The sequence below is a fragment of the Lupinus angustifolius genome, chromosome LG05 (genome assembly GCF_001865875.1).
Source record: "Lupinus angustifolius cultivar Tanjil chromosome LG05, LupAngTanjil_v1.0, whole genome shotgun sequence".
Taxonomy (NCBI): domain Eukaryota; kingdom Viridiplantae; phylum Streptophyta; class Magnoliopsida; order Fabales; family Fabaceae; genus Lupinus; species Lupinus angustifolius.
This window is the reverse complement of record NC_032013.1, coordinates 3,327,610-3,352,974: the sequence shown is the minus strand read 5'-3', so window position 1 is coordinate 3,352,974 and position 25,365 is coordinate 3,327,610. Positions and strand designations below refer to the sequence as shown.

Here is a 25,365-nt window from a genome sequence, read left to right as displayed (position 1 = left end):
ATTAAATCTCATCAACATCCATTGGTTGAATGTTGAGAGATCAAGGATTGAAGATGGAAGAAGAAAGGAGAAAATGAGAGAAAATGAAGAGAGATTTACCTTCTCTTTGAAAATGCAAAAGTGAGTGAGTGAAGTGTGAAGTGTGAGGGTTTAAGGAGAGAGGGAAATCAGATTTTCACTAGGCAATAATGACAAAATCTCCTAGGGTGGCTAATGATGCTCAGGAGATATGGTGAAAGTGATGGGAGATTTGCTTTATGGATGTCAACTCTCACATCGCAATGCAAAATGATCACCTTGTGGACATGTGCTATAAACATGCCCGGGTATTATAGGCCAATACTCGATCGGGTATTATAAATCGTCCGATCCTAATATCCGATTAGAATTTCGAATTTCGGCATTCCGAGTGAAAAATATTTAGAAAATAGGTATGGGTATATTCAGGGTCTATATTGACTCAAAATTAAATTATGAATCCAACAGTGCGATCGGAATTTGATTCCGAGTTACGGAACTCAAAAAGACATGCAGATTTCGGCCCTGACAGTGGTCCAGAACCGACTGTCTCCAAAAATTATCACACAATCGGAAATAAAATTTCAAGAATAAAACTCAACTAGAGTTTCGTCTAATTCCTTACCTAATATTCCCAGAAATTCATTTTCGAATATATAATTAATGAAAATATTAGTAAAATCTTATAATTCAAAATCGTAAAATTCGCGGTGTTACACTTACCATTTTAATATGATATCGAGTAATAATTATTGTTTTATAGTTTCCATTATACTCATATATTTCCAAGATTTAACAAAGAATCATCTTAGTAAACCCCTTTACACAAGGGGTGGTGGTGATTGATGATACTTCAAGCCATAAGAATTTGTTTTATGAAATTAGAAGTTGCAAAAGTGAGCACCCACCAGCTTCAAAAGAATCAGTTGAGGTCATGCCAAGTGTGGAAGAAAATCGACTCTTTAGTTTAACAACAATCACATGGATAGACGAGTTTGTCAAACTTGGTGTAGACCAGCTTGTTCCATATTACACGGTCATTCTTGCAACCATTTTGCCTTGCATATCCGATAAAAAAGAGAAAATTAGAGTGGTTGCTCGTTAAACCGATGAAGAACTACGAACCATCAAGGCTGATCTGGCTGAAGCGTTTGATATAGAACCAGTCCTCTCAATTGCGGGGAGGTCAATTTTATTGAATTCAAATCTCAAAGCTTTGGTCTTTTTCAACTTCTTTAAGTATCTTGAGCTATTTCTTCGAACCCCATTAAAATTTCCCCGTCTAGGTATTCTTCCTGCATGTATTTTAATGCAAAGTTTGAAGCTTTCTCCTAATCGAAAATACCCCATTTTGACGAGACTCTAAATGGGTTGTTTGGAATCTTGATCCCATCAAAGAAAGGGAGTTTATTTGGTTCAAAACCAAACAGAAAAGACAAAAACCCTTTTTCATAGAGGACTAGATCCAGCTTCTCACGTCTTTCTATAAAAGAAAATAGATTACATTCAATGGATTTGCATTGTGGCAATGTTCTTGTAATTGGTTGTTGTTTTCCAAATGTTCTTGCCCATTTCTATTGTGGAAATGTCAGAGAGTTCTTTCAGTTTTGTGAAGATGCGTTCTATGAATGTGTCACATTATAAGGACATAGAGAATTATGTCTTGGGCATTAGGGAGGAAGCTGTTTCTGTTCCTAAGATTTCTGAGAAATTTAGGAGGGATTTTGGTAGGGACATGATTGTTTTGCAAGCATTATCACCACTTCTTGAGACCATGGCTCGTAGCTTGAAATATCCAAGAGGTATTATAGAGCACATAGCTAGAGATTTGAGTGCAGATTGAGATTATGCTATTGGCACATCAGATGTTGTGATATATGGATCCATCCTTGAATAGCAGTCTATTCCAGAGATTTTGATCAAAGCCATGTGCTTTGAGAAATCTATTATTGCTCCAAATATTCTCATGATCATAAAGTGTGTTCATGACAGGGTGAACAACTACCAATTACCTCCATTTAATTCTTACTCTATTTCAACATTGTGTATATCATTGAAGCAACATATTTCCGATTTATTTTTTCTCTCATTCATCATTAATGGTTGGTTCTCTTCTGTTTATGGTGGTTAAGTTCAGAAATAACTTATGTCATTGATTGTTAAGCATTGGATAATTAACTTTTGTCCATGGTGGTTAAACAAAGATATAGCTTATACCATGGATGGTTAAGCGTTTAATGATATAGCTTCTATCATGGATGATTAAACATTGTTATTGCTACAAATCAATTTTAAGCTGAGAATTTAAAATTTCCACTCTTTAGCTTGAGGGGTCTGTTGAAATATATTGTATCAATATGAATTATAGTGTACGTGAATATGCGAGACTGTATTGGTGGGTTGGTTCTAGCCCAAGTTATTAGTTTCTAATAGTAAAAGGGGTTAATTGGTTAATTAGTTTACATGTTAGGGTAGTTAGTTTTTTCTTACTTTTATAAAATGATTTCATTGTATTCATTTAATGCTCAATTCATTCACTCAATTCAATATTCATTTAATGAATAATTTTCACATTTTTTCTTATTTTATCAAGATTGTTCATGATTCCTACCATTTTAACAGGTTAGCTTTGGGTCTAGGGTCATGTTAAAAAAATGATACTAACAATATTTAGGATTGGGTAAGAGACAAGCCTTATATAGTCCAACTCAGCCCATGCTGACCCCTAATAGAAAACATGTATTTGTGTTTGGGAGCACATCTGTTGTCACACAGCTTTGTGTCACTCCATGTGTTGGGAGATGTGATTGGTTATAAAAATATTTAATAATTATAATTTTAACTTAATAATTTTTTTAACCAATCAGAATTAATGATACATAGAATGATACACAAAATGGGACAGCAGATGTGTCCCTTTGTGTTTAATGCATAACCAACTAGAGAAGTTATAGATGATCAAGAGAGCGGACGACATGAAGTAGTTTACTACTTGAGTTACCATAAGGATTCATTCCAAATATAGCAATTGGATGTTGAAAGCTTTTGATTCATCACATCATACAGATGTTGAACGCTACTAGTACAAGAATTAGTTTTTGGCAGAGAAAATGAAAATGAATTAGTCACACCAAAGGGACACTTGGCATAAGATAAGAGAGCTTAGAGGTTGAGCAAAAGGAAAAAAAAGAAAGAATATAAGAATGAATGATTACATGATGAATGGTACGGAAAGAGTATGATCTCTCTACTGGAAATGTGAAGAAGATCTTGCTCCTAATCTTGGCACAGTTTTGATGAAGACACCAACATCACATAAAGAAGAAAATGAAGAATACTTATGAAGACAATGAAAATAAAACTTCAAGGAATTAGAATCTAAGTCCTTAGTTACTTCTATCGTTATACTCTATTATAAACAAATAGTAGTAACGCTAAAAAATATTTTAAGAGAAAATTGAAAACTACAAGTATAAATGAAAACAATTTTCAAAATATTGTGTAATAGATCTAAGTAATAGGTTACTGTGACTAAGTCACAGGTTACCAGAACTAAGTAATCAATTACACATTGTAGTAATCAGGTATTCAGTTGAACAAAATACTTGGGTAATCGATTACATCCTGTGAGTAACCGATTACACTATGTGACAAATAGTTATTCAGTTGGACAAAATGTTTGAGTAATCGATTACATCCTTTGGGTAATCGATTACACCGTGCGTTAATCAATTACTTAATTGGACAAAATGTTTGGGTAATCGATTACGCCAAGGCTGTAATCGATTACTGAGAGTTGTTGCACTAGTTTTCAGATTCAAACTGCATAAGCTTTCACTCCAAACAAAATGGTTTCATTCCAATCAATTCCTACATTTTCATAGAGGTGTTATGATTGATTGGAAAACCTATTTAAAGGCATTGAAACTCATAAATTCAATATATAACTCATATACACAATCTAAACTTTTCTGAAATATTTGTTCTACACTTTTTGCAACTTGTTCTTAACTTTCAGATTATATTTTCTGAAGTTGCTTCAAGTGTGGTTTTCCAAAGATATTCAAACATTCTGAACATTATTATTAAGTGTGTATAAAGGGTTATTGGATTGTAAGAGTTCACAGTTTCAAATCTTGTAAAGGAAATCCTTGCCATAGTTAAAGTTTTCTTCATCTAATTTGTTGAATTACTTTCTTTCACAAGGGTGTGATAAGAAAAGGGATAGAGTCACTTGGAACAGTTGTTTTCCAAAGAGTGATATAGGTATTAGAGTGAATAAGGTACAAGGAAATCTCGGGGTGAGAAATTGTAATTGCTACTCTTAATATCTAGTGAAGAAATCTCTTGTGCTGCAATAGTATAAAAATCTCGGGGTGGACAAGAAGGTGAACCGGTATAAAAATCTATGAGTACTCTCTTATCTCCTTAAATTTGTTTGATATTTGTTTGCATAACTTTTTTTGCTGGTGTTAACTCCGATAATTACAGAAAAATTTGTCAAACTTTTAAGACAACTAATTCACCATCCATCTTAGTTGTCATCTCAGTCTTACATAATTTTTTTTGAGCATTCTTTATTTTCTTTTCTCTAAAAGTATCTTTTCATTTTCTTCTTTCTCCACTATTGTAACAACCATGGCATTCTTGAATCCATGAGCTATATCAATACAATATTCTCTTGTTTTCAGTACCTCTAAAATTCTTCATTAATTTAGCACTTGGTGTACTTGTTGTGTGTTTGATTGGTGCTTTCATTGAGCTTCCTTGACTGAAAATACTAGATTAAAAGACTTGCAAGCCACTATCACAAATCATTCTAATGAAATCCATCGTTTAACTCAAACAATGGAAAGTAGATTCCATGAGCATAATGACCGTATGGATTAGATACAACGAGCAATTCAACAAATTCTACTGAACACTTCTCATGCTGGTGGAAGTCATGCAAACTTAGGCATATCTATGGCAACACATGAGAATGTGATTTTGCTAGTTAAGGAACTTTCTCTTGGATTTCCTCACTTTGATGAAACAACATCAGTGTTAGAATGGATCTTCAAGGCAAAGAAAATTTTAAATTATCACAATACTCTAGATGTACCTAGAGTAGACATTGATGTTATGCATTTTGATAAAGAGGTGGTTCCATGGTTTCAGATGTTACACATAATTTCTGCTGTTAACAATTGGCAAGATCTTAAAAGGGAAATGAAATCTCAGTTTGGACCCTTTCCTTATGATTCCCCTATGATAAAATTGTTTAAACTCACTCAACCAGGTTCTATTTCTGAGTATTACCTCAAATTAATGGCTTTGGCTAATAGATCCATATGTTTAAATGATGAAGCATTGTTGCAATGTTTTGTGGGAGGATTACAAAAGGATATTAGGCGAGATGTGGTGGCTATGGCTCCACCTACATTGTTAAGGGTTGTGGCTTTAGCTAGATTATATGAGGAGAGATATACACTTGTAACTAAAGCCATTAATTCCAACTCTACCCATAAATATTCTCCTATTACAACTTCTTTAGTTCCTCATTCTAATACTAATGTGGGTGGCTTCAAACCTACTACTAGAAGTAATTCTTCAGGGTTATTGCCTACCCCTATGGGACCTCCTTTAACGAATTTCAATGTTAAGAGAATTAGCTCTACAAAAATGCAACTCATGAGAGAAAAAGGATTATGCTACTTCTGTGATGAGAAATTTACTTTCAATCATGAATGGCTTAATAAACATATGTTATTCTTATAATTGGAGGATGTTGATGATGAAGTTGAGGTGCAACCTGAGAAAGAAAAAGCAGATGGTGTTATGGATCACCGCTTATCATTGAATGCTTTGAAAGGTGGGTTGGGTGTAGGCACCATCAGGTTCTTGGCTAACATTGATAAGCTCCCTATTAATGTTTTAATTGATGGATGAAGCTCAGATAATTTTCTACAACCCATAGTAGTAAAGTTCCTCAAGTTGGCTATTGAACCAACTCTCATGTTTAATGTGATGGTGAGGAATGTGAATTATATGAGTGTTGAAGGATTAATACAGGAAATTATTGTCCTAGCTCAAGGGAATTCATTTCAATTACCTATACTTTTGCTTCATATTTCAGGAAATTATATGGGCCTCATATTATTGATTATGAGACATTGCAGTTAAAGGTGGTCAAGAGCTAGTTCCTAATCAAGTAGAACTTCACCATATCAGAAGAATGGTGCATACAGATGCTATTGTTGAAATATTCAGTATGCAACTAGTAGGGGATGGCTTTACTCCTCTTCCATTAAGGGTGCAAAAACAATCTGCTTATGCTAGAGAGTTTTTTGCAATCATTGAGTCATTAGCCAAATTCAGACGCTATTTTTTGGGGCACAAATTCATGATCAAAACTGACCAAAAGAGTTTGAAAGAATTGTTGGAACAATCTCTTCAAACACCTGAACAACAACAATGGTTGCTGAAGTTTCTAGGCTATGATTTTACCATTCAATACAAACCCGAAAAGGAAAACATAATAGTTAATGCCTTATCCATGACTTTTTTGTTACCTTAGTCACAACCTAGAAGTAATTGGCTAGAGGAATTAATTGACCTTCAAGTTAAAGATGATGTTATCAAACCACTAATCCAGTCAGCTCTAACTCATATACAACACACTTCACATTATAGTCTATGGAAGGGTGTTTTGTTATTCAAAGGGAGAGTAATGATTCCCTTTAATAAGGAATTCAAATTGATTCAAGAACTCCATTCTTCTAAAACAAGGGACATGCAAGCATGACTAAAACCATAGCCAATATAACTTCAGAGTTTGTGTGGCAAAAAATGCAGCAAGAAATGAGAGCATGTGTGAAAGAATGTCCAATTTGTCAGCAAGCTAAGATAGAAAATGTGATGTCAGCTGGTCTACAACAACCTTTACCAATTCCATAACAGGTTTGGGAGAATCTTGCTACAGATTTCATCACAAAACTTCCAAATTATAATGGTCTTACAACCATACTGGTTGTAGTGGATAAACTCTCCAAGTTTGGTCATTTTATTCCTTTAAGAGCTGCCTTCAACAATAGAATTGTGGCTGAGGCATTCATCAACAACATAGTTAAACTATATGGCATCCCTAAATCCATTGTTTCTGATAGAAATATAGTGTTTATCAGCTCTTTTTGGCAACATATTTTTAAAGCTCAAGGTACCAAATTGACTATGAGTTCTACTTATTACCACAGTCTGATGGACAAACTGAAAAACTGAATAAAACCTTGGAAATGTATTTAAGATACTTTGTGTTGGATAATCCAAAGTCCTGGGTGAAAATATTGCCTTGGGCTCAATATTCGTACAATTGTTCTTATCATCACAACCTCAAGATGTCACCCTTCCAAGCTATGTTTGGAAGACCACCACCATCAATAATCAAGTATGAAACCAATATCAAAGACCCACCACTTGTGCATACAACTTTACAAGAGATGGATCAGTTATTTAGACAGCTTAAAAACAATTTGTTGAAGTCTCAAAACTATATGAAATTTCAAGTTGATAAAAAGAGAAAAGATTACAACTTGGAGGTGGGTGATTTGGCATTAGTTAAGCTTCAACCATATAGAAAACATTCACTAGCATTGAGGAACAATCATAAGCTCAGTTTGAGATACTTCAGACCATTCAAAGTAATTAAAATGATTGGAGAAGTTGCTTATTAGTTACAATTACGAGAAGATGCCAATATCCATCCTATGTTTCACATTTCTATCTTAAAAAGGTTCATGGGCAATCCTTTCAACAATACTTCCCTCTTCCTTTGACTATTATTCAAGAAGGCTCTCTTTTACATCCAGTTAAAGTCTTACAAGCCAGAATTGTGATACAAAACACTAAAGAAGTGGCTCAAATCCTAATACAGTGGGAAAAAACTTCTACCAAAGAAGCTACTTTGGAGGATTTAGTTGAATTCCAACAATCTTATCCTCATTTCAACCTTGAGGATAAGGTTAATCTCGATGAAGAGGAAATTGTAACACGTGGAATAAAGGCTAGCCAAGAATTAGTTTTTGGAAGAGAAAATGAAAATGAATTAGTCACACCAAAGCGATACTTGGTCGAAGATAAGAAAGCTGAGAGGTTCAACAAAAGAACAAAAAAGAATAATATAAGAATGAATGATTACGTGATGAATGACATGAAAATAATATGATCTCTATAATGGAATTTGGAGAACATTCTCTATCTTCTTTTCTTTAATAGTATCTTTTCTTTTTCTTGTTTTTCCACTACTGCTATATCAATACAATATTCTCATGTTTTCAGTACCTCTAAAATTCTTCATTAATTTAGTACTTGGTGTACTTGTTGTTGTGTGTTTCAAAGATTCTTCCCAACGTAAGACTTTCGCATAAAGCATCCTCTTGTGCACTTGAATCATAATCATAATCCTTCACTTTGTGTCACGATTTTCCACAATTTGACCCTCATGTAACTCTTTAAACTCTCTCCCTTATATTATACTATCATAAGTGTAAACATGTATTTTCTTGTACACCATACCTATAGAAATTATATATTCTTCTCCTAATAATTACATTCCAATATGGAGCATATATGTAAATAAAAATAACATTTCAGTGAGACTTTTATTAGTCCACTCATTTCCTGCCTTCTTATTTAACAAATTTAACACCACTTGTAAATATTTAATATTTGATAAGTTACTTGATATTGACTTATGACTTATTAGTTTGTCACTTATTACGTTTTACATTTTACATATTTAAACTAATTTATAAGTTAATATTACAAAACCATTTTATTTCAATAAACTAACTTATCTGCTCCTAATTTTAGGCTCTTAACTTATAAATTTTCAGCTATCATGTAAGTTCTCAATTGACTCACATACATCATCTTACTTAAAAGTAAAGGGACACATCTAATGTGCCACTCCATACAAAAAAAATATATGATTAACCATGAATATATTTAATAATTATAAATTTAATTAAAATAATTTTTTCAACTAATCAAAGATTATGATACATGAAGTGGTACAAAAAGTGGGACAATAAATATGTTTCTAAAAGTCACATAAAAGATAACATTAATGCCCATATTAATCAAACTTTTTAAAATAAAATGTTAATTAACACCATTAAATCACATTTAAAAGCTAATAGAATCCAAATCCAAATAAATATTCTTATTACAAGACACTTCCAACTAAATTAAAAGTCTTAATAAAAATTGTTACTTTTATTTATTTTTAAAAACTTCATAAAACGATAACCCTACTCTAATTTAATATTACTATTTAATCGATGGTATTAATAATGAAATATAAAAAATAATCATACGAAAAATAAGAAGAATATAAAATGTGGTAAGGGCATTGGTTTCGTACTTTGGTTCACATCAAGTTCCGGCGCCTTACTCTGTTTTTCACCCAAATCCCTGTTTTTGGTTCACTGTAGTTTAAGACATTCAGCGTTGTTCTGTTGTTGAAAGAATGCAATCCTCATCGGAGTTTGAAGAGAAAAGTGAAGACCATGATGAAGATGATTCCAAACCTAACAACAAACAAACCAAGTTCTACGATGTTTATGGACCCCAAGTAATTTTTCATCACTTCATTTTCCTACTTTTTTTTTTTTTTTCAAGTTATAGAATCTAGGTTTAATTTTTAAATCAAACTGTTTATTTGATAAATTTATAAACATTGTATTGGTTGTCTAAAACCTCCACTTTTGGTGTAACTTTTATGTTGTCAATTTTTTTATATATGTGATGTAGTTAGTACTTGTAAAGTAGTTATGTGATTTGTTCTCAACGTGCACAGTTATATTGTCCCTTTAAATGCATTAGTGCAGAAGTGCTATGTTGCTAATACACATAAGTGCATCCGGGCTTAGATAAGGAGTAGTATGATTGTTGTGCAGCGGCACCATCGAGAACTAAAAACTGAATAAAAGAAAAAGAATAAAGAAGAAGAGACAAAACACAATGATTTGTTAATGAAGTTTGATCAATTTGTGTATATGTTGTCGAGAGCGTTGAGTGGTTACCAATGTATTATTAGAGACTGGAATTACAAGCTCATGTAGATGCTCTTGCTCAATTCAGGTATACAAAATACATGTACATATAGTCTTATACCCGGACCTTATACATAGTCCTAAAAGCTCATAAAACAATTTCTAGATTCTATATGTAGAATGCCGATCCATGACAAGCTTATGCATAACTATGTATCCATATATGTGCTGATCCATTGTCGTGCTAGTGCCACAACCACCTCATGGATCGTTATGTATTCATGCATGATCCTATCCATGACCATGGTGTCCTACATGCTCGAGCCATGGATCCCTATGGAACATTGCCTCCTACGATTCTGTAGCTAACAAGGTCGTAGTCATCACCACGGTCTTGTTGTGTTTCTTTTTACACTTATGAGCCATGCATAACAATCTCCACTTTAGTGGATATTCTACTCCTTAGGGAATATACGCATCGGTTTTCACCTTAGTGAATATTCACCTTAGTGAATATTCTACTCTCTTTACTAGCTCCTCCATGGGACTTTCTCTACATGAGAGCTTGCTCCCTTTAGTGTTCAGTTATTTTTGACGTTGTCATGGAGAGGCCAACCTAAAACACCTGGCCATGAGCTCTTCCTTTACAGGGTAACAAGCCATTTTAATGCTCTTCTCCAAACTTTTATTGCACCTTCTCCAAACTTGTACCGCTGTCCAACAGAGCATGCTGCCTAACTATCTGTTGCCAGGAAGACTTTCAACACAATAGAACATCTACAAAATTCCACTAACAATTGTCCTCTTTAATATTCAACATAACTGAACCATAGGGTTTGGAAACCCTCATCAACTTTCATCATTGCATGTACTAACAATCATATTTAAAAAAACTCGTATTCCATGCTAAGGATTATACTCACCTTACACCTTTCATCAATATCAACCAATGTTTGTGCCACAACTTGCATCCGTGCCAATCCCTGTGTTACACTTTGCATTTATGTCATTGTCTATGTCACACCTTGCATCTATGCTAATACCTGTGTGCTATTGTGGATTATTTAACCTTTTCAACGATGTCACAGAAACGCCATAAGGATTCTCCACTTCTCGTATAAGAGAAGATCATATTCTCCAACAACAAAGAGACATTGTCAACACATGTCTTAGAGCTTCATGCTCCACCTCGTCCCATTCCAGTTCTACGTGCCTGTTTGGACCCTCCCTTTTATAATGCCTAATTTATTTGCTCCTAAAAGACTATGTTGTTTGTCCGCCCTTGGATTTCGACTATTTCCCCTTTGTAGAATCATCTCCGTCTCCTTTCCTTCCATGCCCTTAACCTCCTTTCACATATAGACTGTGGCCTCGAGTTCCTTTCATTGCACTATGTTTCCTTTGATATTGAGACAAAAGTGTGATTGTGATCTCATCTTGTTTGATAGAGCCTTTCCTGTGGGTACAGGTTGTCACCAACTGTTTGTAGGAACTAGGCAAGGAGCACAACAAAATTATTGTTTTATCTTCATCATCAACTTTCACATCAAATTTGTGTAAATTTGCAATTATTTGATTAAAAGTATTGATATGTTGTTTCAAATTAGAACCGTCTTCCATCTTGAGGCCATATGGTTCTCGTAACCTTTTCTTTCAACTCATCCCACTCCAGTTGATCCATGTCTGCTGGTTTATTGTCGTGCAATACCTTCGAAAGGCCTTGTTGATCCAACACATCCTTAACCCTCATTTGTTAAAATTCAAAATTAAAAGTTCCATTGAACCTTTCCACCAAAAATTTGACACTTAGGTTAATAGTCATCTTATACTAGTGGCTCGGAACTAATTGTTCTGCAATAACACTGTTGGGAACAAGCAAACAAATAAGTATGAAGAATAGAGAAGAGACAAAATACAAGGATTTATCAATGAGGTTTGACCAATTGTCCCAATGTCCCTGGGAGCATTGAGCAACTACAAATATATTATTAGAGATTAGGATTACAAGCTCTTGCAATGCATTTACTCACTGCATATCTATGCATGTGCCGATTTGCGGCCATGCTGGCCATCATGACCAGCCCGTGGAACCATGTGTATGAGTATCCATTCGTGTGCTGATCCACGACCGTGGTGTCCAACACGCTCGAGTCGTAGATCCCTCTGAAAGATAGCCTCTTGGGGTTCTGGGGCCAACACGACCATGATACTCATCACAATCACATTGTGTTTCCTTCAACACTTATGAGCCATGCACAACAAGGATTTTTTAATAGCAACTTAAGCTGGCTTCTGGTATAATGTGCCTTGTGATCCTTTCTTTCTTTGTATCTTTTTGGGGTTTTGTTCTGTTAGTTTTTAATTAAGAGGATTTTCTTAATCTGTTGTGCTTTTGCAGGGCCAGGCAGATGTTGTTTTCAAGTCACCAGAAGATAATTCAACTCTGAATCTTAACGTAGGTTCTTAACCAGCAGTTTATAACTTGAAAATTGAATTAGTTATGACTGGGATTTGTGTTGTGAAACGACAGGACGTTCAAGGACTTGTGACTTGGGTGCTTGGTGAAGGATTTATGCCATCATGGGTTTTTATCAAGGTACAGATCATCTTTTTTATTTCAACAAGTATCTAGCAACAGAGTGTATGACCTAATAAATTTTATTTCTAACTATTTAGTGGTTTTTATTGTATTTTGAACTGCTTTCATCAAGCGGGTTAGTACCTTACTCTTTTTCTTACCTTCACAATTTAAGTTAGGGGCATTAAGTGGCTGCGTACTATTCAACATTGGTTATATAAATATGGCATCTGACTGAAAACAGGAGGATAGGCATTAACGATATAGTATAGACTGCATGTCTTGATGGAATAAATGACCCTTGTTTATTTGGGGTTCAAATTTGTATTTTGAGGCTTAGTAGAAGAAACTTTTTAGACACCTCCTGTAGTGGACTGGCGTGTGCAGGAAATGGGGGAGAAAGAAGCGTGATAGATGAAGTGTGCTCACATTGTAACAATTTCCCACAGGAAGATGGGGCATGGGTGCTGATTAAGTTAGAAGTTGGATAAAGTGAAAAGGATAAGGGGACAGTGGGTAGGAAATTATTTAGTTGAAGATTGGGATTTGGGAAGTAGCTAGTCCCTTGAAGAGCTATCACAGTCTCTGACTCTGTATTTTTTATCTTAGCTAATGCAATTTCCATTTCTGTTGTCTGCAGTTCTGTGTTTCATTTCCCAACTTCTTTAATAAATTAATAGACAAGAGGTTTCTATCAGAGATCAATTACTATTTGATTAACATTTTTTCTTCTGTTTTTAGCTAACTTCAGAAGTTTTATAATAGTGTTTAGTGTTAAGATCTACATTTTTTCTTTCTATGATTGAGCTCCTTACTCCATTGCAGAAGACAGCCGGTTATTGCTTTCGTAAATATTGGTAGAGAAAGATGTATTTGATTTTAGGGTTTAGCATTTAGAAGATATTCAAATTTCATTAGATCAGTGATCCATAAGAATTAACTTTTCTTTTGTTGATTAAAGTGAGATGAACAATGGGTGGCTTACACATGCCAGCAGAGCATAGTGCGAGTGGTGGCGTGTGAGGCTGGTTACTCCAGAGTAGGTTTCCAGTGATGGTGGGTAGTGGTGGCTGACGACCGTGTGACTATTAGAACATTCTTGGACCGTAATAGGTTTCCAGTGATGGTGGGTAGTTGGTTGAGGTTTTGTAGTTGAAAAATAAAAAAAGAACAGACACCTGGGAGTTGGGGTTTTGGGTTGTCTGCCGTACCAGATGGCAGAGGAGCGACTATAAGCAGAAGCAGTACGAACCTGCTACAATGCCAACTTAAAAGAATAGGATAGAATAAGACAAGGTTTTGTTGAATTGCTTGTGTACATGTATTTATTTAATTCATAGGAATTCTTAACCGCAGACTTTCTCCATTTCACTGATTGTCATACTGAGTTTCTTTATTATTTTGCTATTATTTTCAGCGTAATGTTCCACATGTTCGTTCTTTTTCTCACGATCATCTGAGTTACAGACTATGCAATCTAGTAGTATTGTTCTTAATATCATTCAGTATGTTGGTATAACTAAAATACAAGTTTTGTTTTTTGTCCTTAAGCTTCTTTAGGAGAGATTAAATGCCTGTTGACTATTCCCTATGCCCAAAAAAAGAATTCATCATTCCTGTCGATTTATAGCAAATTTGTATCCTAATAAAGGGCTATCAAATACATTAGGCTCTCACCTAGTGATGTCTAGGAAGGATAGATGTGTGCAGCCTTACCATCGCTAGCAAAGAGGCTTTCTCAAGATTTTAACCCATGACCTCCAAGGTCACAAGGCAAACAACCTTATTGTTGCACCGAGACTCAACCTCTATCAAATATCTACCCTAATAAAAAACAAATAGAGCAACAGATCTTCAACTTCTACTCCGTAGTACAGCATATTACTTTGTATTTTGCTACAGCTACTAATGCAGCATTCTTATGATTTGCAGAATAAACCTCTTATTCCCAAAGTGGTTATGCTCTATATGCCAGGCCTGGATGCAGCTTTGTTCTTGTCGCAGTCTAAAAAGCTTCCCAATTTAAAAAAATTATGTCGCAAACCAAGGCCACTTCTAGCTCTTAGGTTTGTAGAAAATGTATTTACTTCTTATTTCCTTCAAAACTTTCTGTCTCTGTACTTAATTTCCCCCTTTTTCTGCTAGCCGTATATCAGATGGTATGCAGACAGTAGATGCACTTCTAACATGCAAGCTGAAACGAAAGAGGGATCAACATAGTTCAATTATACCGAAATCTACTCTGATATCTCAACAAGGTCTCATTCTTCAAACCTTTATATAAGTTTCATTTGCTAGGGGATTTGGACTTGTATATGACTTTTAAATATAAGTTGTATGAGGCGAATGGATGAAAATTGCCTTTGGTTCTGTTTAGTCAATAACACTATTAAACTTCCTTTTTATATTTCACTCTCCCAGTCAAAGTACAAATATTGCTGGAAGTCCTCATATTAGTTAAGCTCAGTCTTGTTTTGTGGTCTGTCTGTAACATTTCCTTATGAGTAGGGGGAAGATCAAATTCTTAATTGTACATGATGTTCACTTGGCAATGCTTGGTTCATTTTATGGCTTACTTATCACTTCGTATTTAGTGTGTTTGTTCACATGCTTGTTCATCAATGCTTTGTCGATGAAATTGATTTATTATAGAACATTATGTCATCGTTCAATCCATATAGCCAACCTCACCTAGTAGGATAAAGGCTTGGTTGGTTTTGTTGTTGTTGTTGTTGTTGTTCGCATGCTTGTTCATGCTGCAGATTAATGTACATTTATGTGTGAGGAAAAATGCATGTTCCTAGAGAGGAATCATTTAAGTCAGCAAGTGAAATTGGCTCGGCAGTGGGGCTTAAAGTCACTTTTGTTCATTTATTATGATACATTTAGTTTAATTTATATTTTTTAGTGTTAAGAAATTACAACAGTTACTTAGAGAAGTGATATATGCCTTGTAACATCCCTTGTGGTTTACTCTCATATGTGAAACTCCAGTGGCTCTAATTCTATGCCTGGTCTTATCTTAATTTTGAATTAATTTAATATCACCATTATTGTGGCTTAAGGAAAAAGTTTTCAAGCTGACAATGAAAATGCACGTGAAGGCCCATGATACCCTTTTCTGTTCTATGCTCCTGTTTTTCCCCTTCTCACTTTAATAATGACATTAAGATAGAGTATAGAAGTTTCCTTCTTCTAGTGTGTTGCTTTTTCCACATGGAGCAATTTAATTGGAAATGTTCTTTTGCTGGTTCAAAATATGATTGCAACACGATCCTTTCAAAGCATTTATATAACTTTTAGACCATATGATTTGGTCATTATATGAAACATGTGAGATCTTTATGCAGAAAAAAGCTGTAGTGATACAGATGGTGTATCATTTACGGAGCTTGTGAAAGACATACCATTTCCCGTTACATACTATACACTAACAGAGAAACAACTGGAAGAGAATGGATACTATGTTAATCAGCCAGGTGATTTTTGACTTCGCTACCAATTGCGTATGTTCACCTTAATGACAATTTGCTTACTGTACACTTCTTTTTGCCCATTTAGTACAGGTTTTGTTTCTACTATGCCTGCTCCTCCGGGATCATTTTGTGAGATGTTGGCGCTTGATTGTGAGATGGTAAGTCAATTTGGTTGAAAGATACTGCTGTTTTCTTCATGCAAAAGTTAAGTTCTGGGTGATATCTAGATTGTCAGTGAGGGATCAGGTTTCTCTATTTATGAAAAACTGTTCATTTTTTCTTCCTCAATAAGCTTGTTGAATATTTGTGTAGTAGTGTGAAAATGAAAATTTCAAATTGCCAATTTCATCATAATCTTAAGAGGGACCTTTTACCAATCTGCAGAACAATTGATTATTATTTTTCAATTATGAAGTCTAAAAGTCTTAACAACCTCATCAAATCTGGACCATGTTAGTTGATCCCAAATAGCAGTATGGAGCAGCCAACTCTAAAAACATTGTAGTAGTATAGCAAATAGTGTTCCTCTATACCAATATACACGATTTAATATAAATAATTTACAATACATGTGGAAACTCAAAACACAGAAGAGTAGTCAAAGTTTAATACATTTATAAATAATACTCTAAATAATCCATTTAAAAATAAGTACTAATAAAACAAATGAAACATTAAAGACTAATTTTCTTCATGTTTGTCTATGTGTTATGAACATTTAAGTCTTGAAAGGATAATCAATTAGGGGTGGCCCAGTGCATGAGGCTCCCAACTAGTAAGGTCTAGAGATGGTAGATGAACACAATCTTATCCTTGCAAGCGAAGAGTTTATTTCTAGGATTTAAAACCATGACCTTCAGGTCACAACTCACAAGGCAAGCAACCTTACTGATTAAGAAAATAAGAATAAGTTCTTTAAAAAGTAGAACGGTAAAGTCGATTACTAAAAGATAATGACAATCATTGCTTTTTATTTATGAATAAATTTCCACTCAGAAAGGGAGAGGATTTCTTCAAGATATGGCAGTCGAGATTGAGCCGAACGTACAAAACAGGCTTGGCTGGAAAACCTTTTGGCTGTCAGGTTTCACTGGAAAATGTGTGGTTAACTTGAAGAGTGACATAATTGCTTGAGATGAGGCTGAAACCAGTATTGTCGATGGCGGATGGCAACCTATGATGATTGCCAAAATTCTACCATTGTGGCGTTGCTGGCAAATAGCGGATGTTATTATGGTGGTTGACAAAATAATAAAAAATATAATATATATGGAAAAAAATTATAGAGAAAAAAATGAAAGAATAACATCAAGAAGAAAACCAACTTGCCTTTAAAAAAATAAAAAATAGTAATGAAGCAGAGAATGAAGAAAGAAGAAAGCAGTTGCTGGCTTGCTGTAGAGTAGGAAGAACAGAGCAGGGAAAGCAGTTGACATTAATGCCTTGTACGAAGCAAACAAACCCACTTCAGAAAATGAACGAGGAAGACGAAGTAGAGAAGTCACATACGAAGCAATTGCCGTGAACGAAGATGAAGCAAACAAATCATAAGAAAATGACTTCGAGTTAGGTTTCCCAATTTTTTGGGAAAAATCTATAATTGGGCTTGAAAACCTGAAACCCACAAAAGTCCATTAACAACAACTTTTCCACCATGAGGCGCCACCGCCGTATCACCATGGCAGTCCTAATGCTGCAATTGAGGACGTCACCATTTGAAGTGTTTTTTGAAATAGTGAATATTATTTGGCCAAAAAACGCCACCGCTCCATGGCCGCCATTTGACAACACTGGCTGAACACATGAGGAGAATATGGTTTTTTCCCATTATTGGTATAGCGGCTGACAGGCAAAAAGTGGCTGAAATCTCAGCTGCTATCTACACTACACATAAACATAAGCGACAAGTCACCTGTAGTGGCCAGTGGCAGCTCTGGCTCGAATGAGGCACTATAGCGTGCTATTGACTACACTAATCTGGACAACAGCTATGAGACAGTGATAATGTTTTTATTTCCTGATTATTTGAATTTTTTCCATTGTCTTGGAAGTCATTTATCTCAATGCACAATGCCACCATTTCATAATTGACGGGATTGACCACTGACACCAAGTTTTGGTTGTACACGAAAAAACAAAGTTGTACTGGATTCATTTCATCCATGGAAGTGGGCTGGCAATAACTGAAATTTATATTAACTGAGGTTTCATTGAAACACAGGACCCATAATTCTTTGGAACTTCATTTTACAGTAGTTATGATATTTTTATATGACTAATATCTTTATATTTGTGTTATCATGATCAGTCTCTGTTTATTTTTTTTGGTTAGTGCATAACAAGCGAGGGTTTCGAACTGACAAGAGTTACTCTAGTGGATGTCCAAGGACAGGTATTGACCGAATTTATATTTTGAACTCCACTTTCGTATAATAAATGCATCTCTTACTGATTTTAGGAAGTATGACTGTTAGTTTTTAAATTTCTATAAATTGTTATAACTAATCTAATGTTTTTTTATTTTGTATTTATTTTTCCTGAATACTATTTCGGTTTTGGTACATATGAATTGGCATGTCTCTTCCATTAGGAAGAAATTGTTTTCTGAGCACCCTTAGTATCAAAACTGTTATGTTACCTATGGCTTCATGGATATGATTGTGTTTTGGCCCCTACAAAAGAACCTATTTTTTATTATTAATGATGCTCTATGTATTTCCCATTAAAAAACTTCATACAATCATATTGAGTCTGGATGCAACAACAATGTTGCTTGCCTTATGACTGGGAGGTCTTGGGTTCAAATACTAGAAACAACCCATTGTGGGAGTAAGGCTGTACACATTTATCCTACGCATATTGTATAAGGTGGGAGCCTCATGTACTGTGCTGTCCTTCTTGGTATCATATTGAGATTCTGACCAGTGTCGATTATTGTCTTAGTACAATCTTTATGAACCTAAAGTAACCTTTTTACAATTCTGGTGACTTGGTCATTCAGAGTATGAATATTCACTTGCACATTGATAGCTTATTTTCTAATATTTCTAACTTTGAATTTTTTATTTTCAGGTTTTGATAGATAAATTGGTTAAACCATCAAATGCTATTACTGATTACAATACCAGGTGCGCTGTTGTTTAAGCTATTAGACAACCTACGTAAAAAGGTTCATTATTAATTTTGAAAATTATAGTAAAATTGTTTGATCTTTAGTATGTTTCGGTATCTTCTGTATTACCTATAAGATAGTTTCTAAAAGATAACTGATTGCTTATAATGATTTTCTCCAATCCTTATGCTGATGTGCCCTGTAGGGTGACTATCAGTGGTCTGTGTATAGGATCAATTTTATATTTGTAACATTTCTCTCTTCCTTTTTTCCTTCGGTTGGTGATAGTATGGGGCTGAGACACTCACCTCAATGCTGCATCTTGTAAAAAGGCTTATTATTTATTGTTTGACTGCATATATATATATATGTCTTGTTGGTTTCCATTTGATAAGAGGTTGAAACTTTTATGAAATAAACAGATTAAAAAAGGATGCAAATATTATCTTGTTTGTAGTGTTAGAAACCCTCCAAACAGAATGGAAGACTTATGGATGATAATCTTCTATTTTGGGCTATGTTAATCAATTTGTAATGTAAGCAAAAGCAAAAATGGTAAAAAAAAAAGAATAAGAAAATAGAAACATTTTCCATGTAAAAAAGGGCGGCCCAATGCATGAGGCTTTCAACAACAATAATATAAACATATTCCACGTTGACCAAAAAAACGAATAAAGTAAAGGTGGAAATTTTCCCCATACGATCTGTCTTCTATTTCTTCTTAGGCCTTGAATCAAAATGATCAGCTGCTATTATTTCATGTGCAGATTTAGTGGAATAACGTCTGAGATGTTAGATGGGGTGACGACAAGTCTGAGAGATATTCAGGTTGTGTTAGTTGAGGTGTCTTGATTGTCGTTTGTTCTATTTCTGCTAACCTACATTTGTTGAAATTTTCTGTTTTTCTGATTTATTTCAATTGCTTCCCATGTTCAGGAAGAGTTTCTAAAGCTGGTTTACAAAGAGACTATCCTTGTTGGGCATTCTTTGGAAAATGACTTATTAGCGTTGAAGATATCTCATGATTTGGTCATTGACACAGCAGTATTATACAAACACCCACGAGGAGCATCTCATAAAACTGCTCTACGGGTTCTGACTAAGAGATTTCTTTCAAGGGAGATACAGCAATCAGAGAATGGACATGACAGCATTGAAGATGCTAAAGCTACCATGGAATTGGCACTATTGAAGATCCGGAATGGCAAGTAATTCTTTTTAATTCATCATTGCAGGTTGCTTTGTGTTGGACATTATTAAATCTATTACAGTGGAGTAAAATATGTGGTTTCAGTTTATAATCTTTGAAAGCAGAAAAGTTGATTCCTTTAGCTTTAAATATATCATATTTTCTGGGAGCTATTATCATGTGTACGCGTCTAAATGAGTGTGTTCTAATTTAATGTTTGAAACAATTGTCTTTTTTTTGCTGAGCATTACCTTGAAGTAGATTCTTTTTTGCTACAGATTCAAGTAGCGAGACATCAAAGATACTTTGTTTCTGAGGTCTATTTACTATGTGATTTTTTATGAACTTAACTATTTGTTATTTTTGTTGTGATTTGATTTGTGCTCATTAGACTATGTAGTTTTTTTTGAAGTTGAACAATGTTTTTTTTGCATGAATTATGCCCTTTTAAGTTCGTTTGACTCAAGTATCGTGGATGTCCTCTTTGGTACTTCCTTTCATTCTACATTATAGAATCAGAAATTTTTATAATAAAAATGTATAAGAAAGTAATAAATTACAATATGTTGCCATTTCTTTGTTAAGTAATTAGTGTTGCTTGACTTTTGTAATATTCACTTGATCAGTTGGGGAGGATGCTTTTCCATATCTTATTGTAAGGTGACAATGTGGGGCTTAGTTTCCACTCATTTACCCCTTTTATTAAGGAAGCCTGGCCCGCACTACATCTCTTAAACAAGTTTTGGCCCATGCCTACTCGCTATTCAATTTCAAAAGTGTTGAATCGCACACCTCAACACTTTTGTGTGCGCTTTTAATATCCTTGGTTGGAAGATCTTTTTGAGGAAATCAACAGGACTATTTCTTAGTTTGGGGAAAAACAAAGCATCTCATCCCAATGGCTTTACTTTTGGCATGTTTCAAAATTGTTGTGATATTGTCAAGCTTGATCTATTTAGTGTGTTTGCTGAATTATTCCATAATGGTAAAATTGGATACTGCTTGACCTTACTTTTATATATCTTGTTCCTTAAAAGGTTAGGCTAGGAAAAGTGAAGTAATTTTTCCCTGCTAGGCTGGTTTCTAAAATTCACAAGATCTTAACAAAAGTTTAGCTTCTAGGAGATCTATTTTTGAGAATCAAAGTGCTTCAATTTTTGGTAGGCAAGTTTTTCATGCTACTCTCATTGCTAATAAGGTGGTGAATGAAATTAAATTGACGATAAACAGGGTCTTGTATCTAGACTAACTACACTGGTAGGTAAAGTGCTTTGCTTGCTTGTTCAATGGCGAAGTGTCTTTGAAATAGGTTGTTTGGGATCTTTGTAAAGTCTTGGATCTGCTTTGCATAAATTTCTCCACACCAATATATAAAGGTTTTGGTTCTTGTAAAGAAGCAAAATTTCTGTGGCCATACCCTGTCAATGCTGTAACACTGTTCTTCGGTGTCGTTGGCTAAAATGGTATATTTATTATTCACTTGTTTTTTTACCCGAAACTTTGTTCCTGTTGGGGTTATTCTTTTGAGGTCTCTTTGGTGCTCTATCCATGGCTTTTTAGTGGTCCTTGTTGTTTCATTGTTAGACATGCATTATAGTTGTGACATGTGATTGTGGTTATTTGTGTTACTAAAATTGCAACCACTGACAAGAAAATGTGGCTGATAGCCTCAATTGTGTTCATGGTGCAGTAGCTGATATTACCAAAATTGCAGCAACAATCATGGTTGTCGTTGCTGACCGCAATTTTAAACCATGCACAGATGGATCAACATGCTTTTTTTAGTGCTCTATGCATGTGGTTTTATTGCTTCTTTTTGTTTTGTTTCTGAGGATGCCTTATCCACTTTCATTGTACTTTTCTCTTTTTTTCTAATGATATTTTTTATAAACTAATTATTAATTACCTTCACAGAAAGTCACATGCTATTATTTCTAATTGTGCTTGTTTATTAGCTGTACATTCGGCTATCATATATATATGATGAATGCCTTGAAGTAGAGAGTCTGCAGGGAAAGAAATAATTGGTTTTTTGTTCAAAAAGTTTTGTTTTTTGTTTCATCTTTCTGTATTGTCCCTTTATATTCACTTGGCTTGCCATACTGGTGTCAGTATACATTCCGTGACATGCTTTTTTTTGGCTTCACTCTTGAAACAGGGCCTGACTTTGGTTCCCCTCCATCCTTTATGAAAAAAAAACTCCTTTCCATTTTGAGCAAGTCTGGCAAAACCTCCTCTTTGATTGACAATATATCTGTTGTAAAACGATATGCCTCTGAGTCGTCTCATTCAATTCCGGTGACCTCTGATGATGATGCACTTGCAAAGACCAGCAAAGAGGTAGATGTCACGCCTAGCTATATTTGTGATTGTTCTCTTTTCTGATTATAACTATGCTTTATGTCTTGTTTGTGCCCCTTTTGCTGTTTTAGGTGAAGAATGACAAGGTACATTTTATCTGGACTCAGTTTTCAGAGTTACAATCATACTTAAAGAAACAAGCTGAAGATTCAGAGATCTTGAATAAAAGACTCGCAGAGATGATGGCATTACTTACATGCCAGAAGGATTTGACAAAAGGTAAAGACTTCAAGTTGAGTGCATCTGCCGAACTGAAGCAAATTTTGGCTCACATGGATGCTAGAATTCATAAACTGTACATGGCATTGCCTACTAATGCCATGTTGATAATTTGCACTGGTCATGGAGACACAGCAGTTGTCGACAGGTAGATATCCCTACCATTTTTATATTCAAGTATTCTACCTCACTATTGGTTTACTGGTTTACAGTTTGATAATGTAGAAGCTAATTATAGTTTGTCCCTGTAATGATGTAATTCTTCACAATTGAATCCTCATATACAATGCAACGGTAAGGTTGTTGCTTAGTGACTATGAGGTCACAAGGTTCAAATCCTAGAAATAGCCTCTCCACTTGCGAGGGTAAGACTGTGTGCATCTACTTTCCCCAGCCCCACAAAGTGGAAGCCTCGTACACTGGGCCTCCCTTTTTGAATCCTCATATACCTGATCTCCTCAACTGTGTAGATGCAAGTTTCTGTTTTTGTATAAATGCTAACGTTCAGTCAATCCTATTCAAATTTGAATGGAGGATTACTATTATTTTATTTACTTCCAATGTGAATGGTGGATCCTCTGTTCATGTTGGACTCAATGATTTGCATACGTTAATTTGGTTGGGCATGATAATGAAAATTGTCAACAAATTTGATTGCCCATCCTCTGGCCCTGACCTTCATTTAAGTATTATAATAAATCGATGATTGGTGATCAAGTCACACATCTTTTATTTGGGTTCCCATGTGATCATCCACAAGTTCATGGGTGCATACCCGTTAGTCCAACTCCAGTGTGATCCCAGTTGACAAACATTACTGATTGAAACTTACTAATTGAGGTAATTAGACATATGAGGATTCAGGTGAGGAACAGATATATTTCACGTTTCAAGGCTTACACATACCTGTCAATTTGAAAATTTGATGCCATTTTATTTGAATTTTCAAAATATATTAGCAATGATTGTTTCGTAACTTTTAGCTAAATTAGTTTAGAAATCAGTAATGATTCAGAGGGTGAGCCTTGTGCACTAGATTGCATATTTTGGAAACTGTTGATCTGCTTGCAGGGTTAGAACTTAGATTGCATATTTCCATCCTACCCAGACTCCACTAGGTGAGAGTCATGTGCACTAGATTGCCCTTTATCATCAAGGATTTGCAGTAAAATTGTCTGTGCCCGACTAGATTGAAAGGTTAGGTCTAGGAGCTTTTTCTGACAATATCTATGAACTGATTTCTCTTTTTAAGGCTGAGGGTAGTAGCAATGGATAGTGTACTAGAGTATCAATTGAAAGGAAATAACTAAATGTTATATTTAACACATTTGTGATCTGTGACTGTGACCCCAGAGGAACATAAGCTATGGTGATTAATCCACTATCTAGCTTCTCCTCGTTGAAGTACTGGTCTATCTGAACATGTTTTCTCTTGTAATGCTGAACCAGATTGTATGCAATGTTAATGGTCAATTTTATTGTCACAGAGCAACTTCATAGGAGTTTCATACTTAAGATCACCTAATAAAATCTTCTTCCAGAGGAACACAGAAGTTTCTAATGCCATTGTTCTTAATTCAGCTTCTGCACTAGACCTAGCTACCACATTTTACTTATTCATCCATGTGACTAAGTTCCCACATTTTACTTATAAAGCTAGATTGTACTGTTTTAACCTATGTTCAATCATTTTTCCTTAAAATTATTGGTTTTTTAACTTTAATTTTTCTTTGAAGGCTGAGAAGAATGCTTGCTGAGGAGAGTGAAAGTAACTTTTGTCGAGAACAGATTGTTGAAATCTTGGAAGAGCTTCAAGCTCGAGCTGAAGTAGCCTTATGTTTTGTAGGTGTAAAGCATTGAGTGTTATTATAATACAAAATGGATTGAAATTATTCTTGATAACCTTATGTCTTTGAGATAAGTTTCTTCATGTAACGATGATTATGCTTCTTTGAATATTTGTATTTTTCTTTGTAGTACCAATGGTATTACCTCACCTCTGGCCACAGAACTAATCCCTTTCGAGTACCATTGACCTTTTTAGTTTTATGGGCATTAATGGGGCCTTAGTTGATAGCCTTTTTTGCAATGATGTAAAACTGTACTGTACCGGCCGGTTCGACAGGAAAACTGGCGAATTGGACTCTTAACTGGTACGGTATAGAGGTTGAACTGGCCAAGTATACATTTGACTAAACCGGTCGGTTTATATACATTTGTTTTTTAAAAAAAAAACTGAAAAACCCATTACAAGGTGACCCATCTTTCTAACTCTTCTTCAACACTTCAATACATAAGTTTTCAAGGCATATTTAGATTACACATTTTGGTTCTTAACATTCGTGTGTAATCTCAGTGACTTTTGTGTAATCTTGAGT

General features: G+C 34.8%; 1 protein-coding gene across 1 annotated transcript; it reads left to right on the top strand.

Annotated features, from left to right (window-relative positions):
* LOC109347501 (small RNA degrading nuclease 5) lies at positions 9,415-25,009 on the top strand. Its single transcript, XM_019587388.1, has 14 exons — positions 9,415-9,631; positions 12,451-12,507; positions 12,583-12,648; positions 14,563-14,696; positions 14,776-14,888; positions 15,981-16,109; positions 16,197-16,264; positions 18,439-18,498; positions 19,179-19,234; positions 19,986-20,046; positions 20,155-20,422; positions 22,566-22,747; positions 22,840-23,135; positions 24,724-25,009. Exons 1-14 carry the CDS (start codon positions 9,527-9,529, stop codon positions 24,845-24,847), a joined length of 1,719 nt encoding a protein of 572 aa, XP_019442933.1. The 5' UTR covers positions 9,415-9,526; the 3' UTR covers positions 24,848-25,009.

Excerpts from the sequence above, each read along its gene's own strand:
- LOC109347501 (XM_019587388.1), top strand. The coding sequence starts at position 9,527 with ATGCAATCCTCATCGGAGTTTGAAGAGAAAAGTGAAGACCATGATGAA. Across the intron at positions 9,632-12,450 it reads ACGATGTTTATGGACCCCAA|GGCCAGGCAGATGTTGTTTT; the intron begins GTAATTTTTCAT and ends GTGCTTTTGCAG. Across the intron at positions 14,889-15,980 it reads TACTCTGATATCTCAACAAG|AAAAAAGCTGTAGTGATACA; the intron begins GTCTCATTCTTC and ends ATCTTTATGCAG.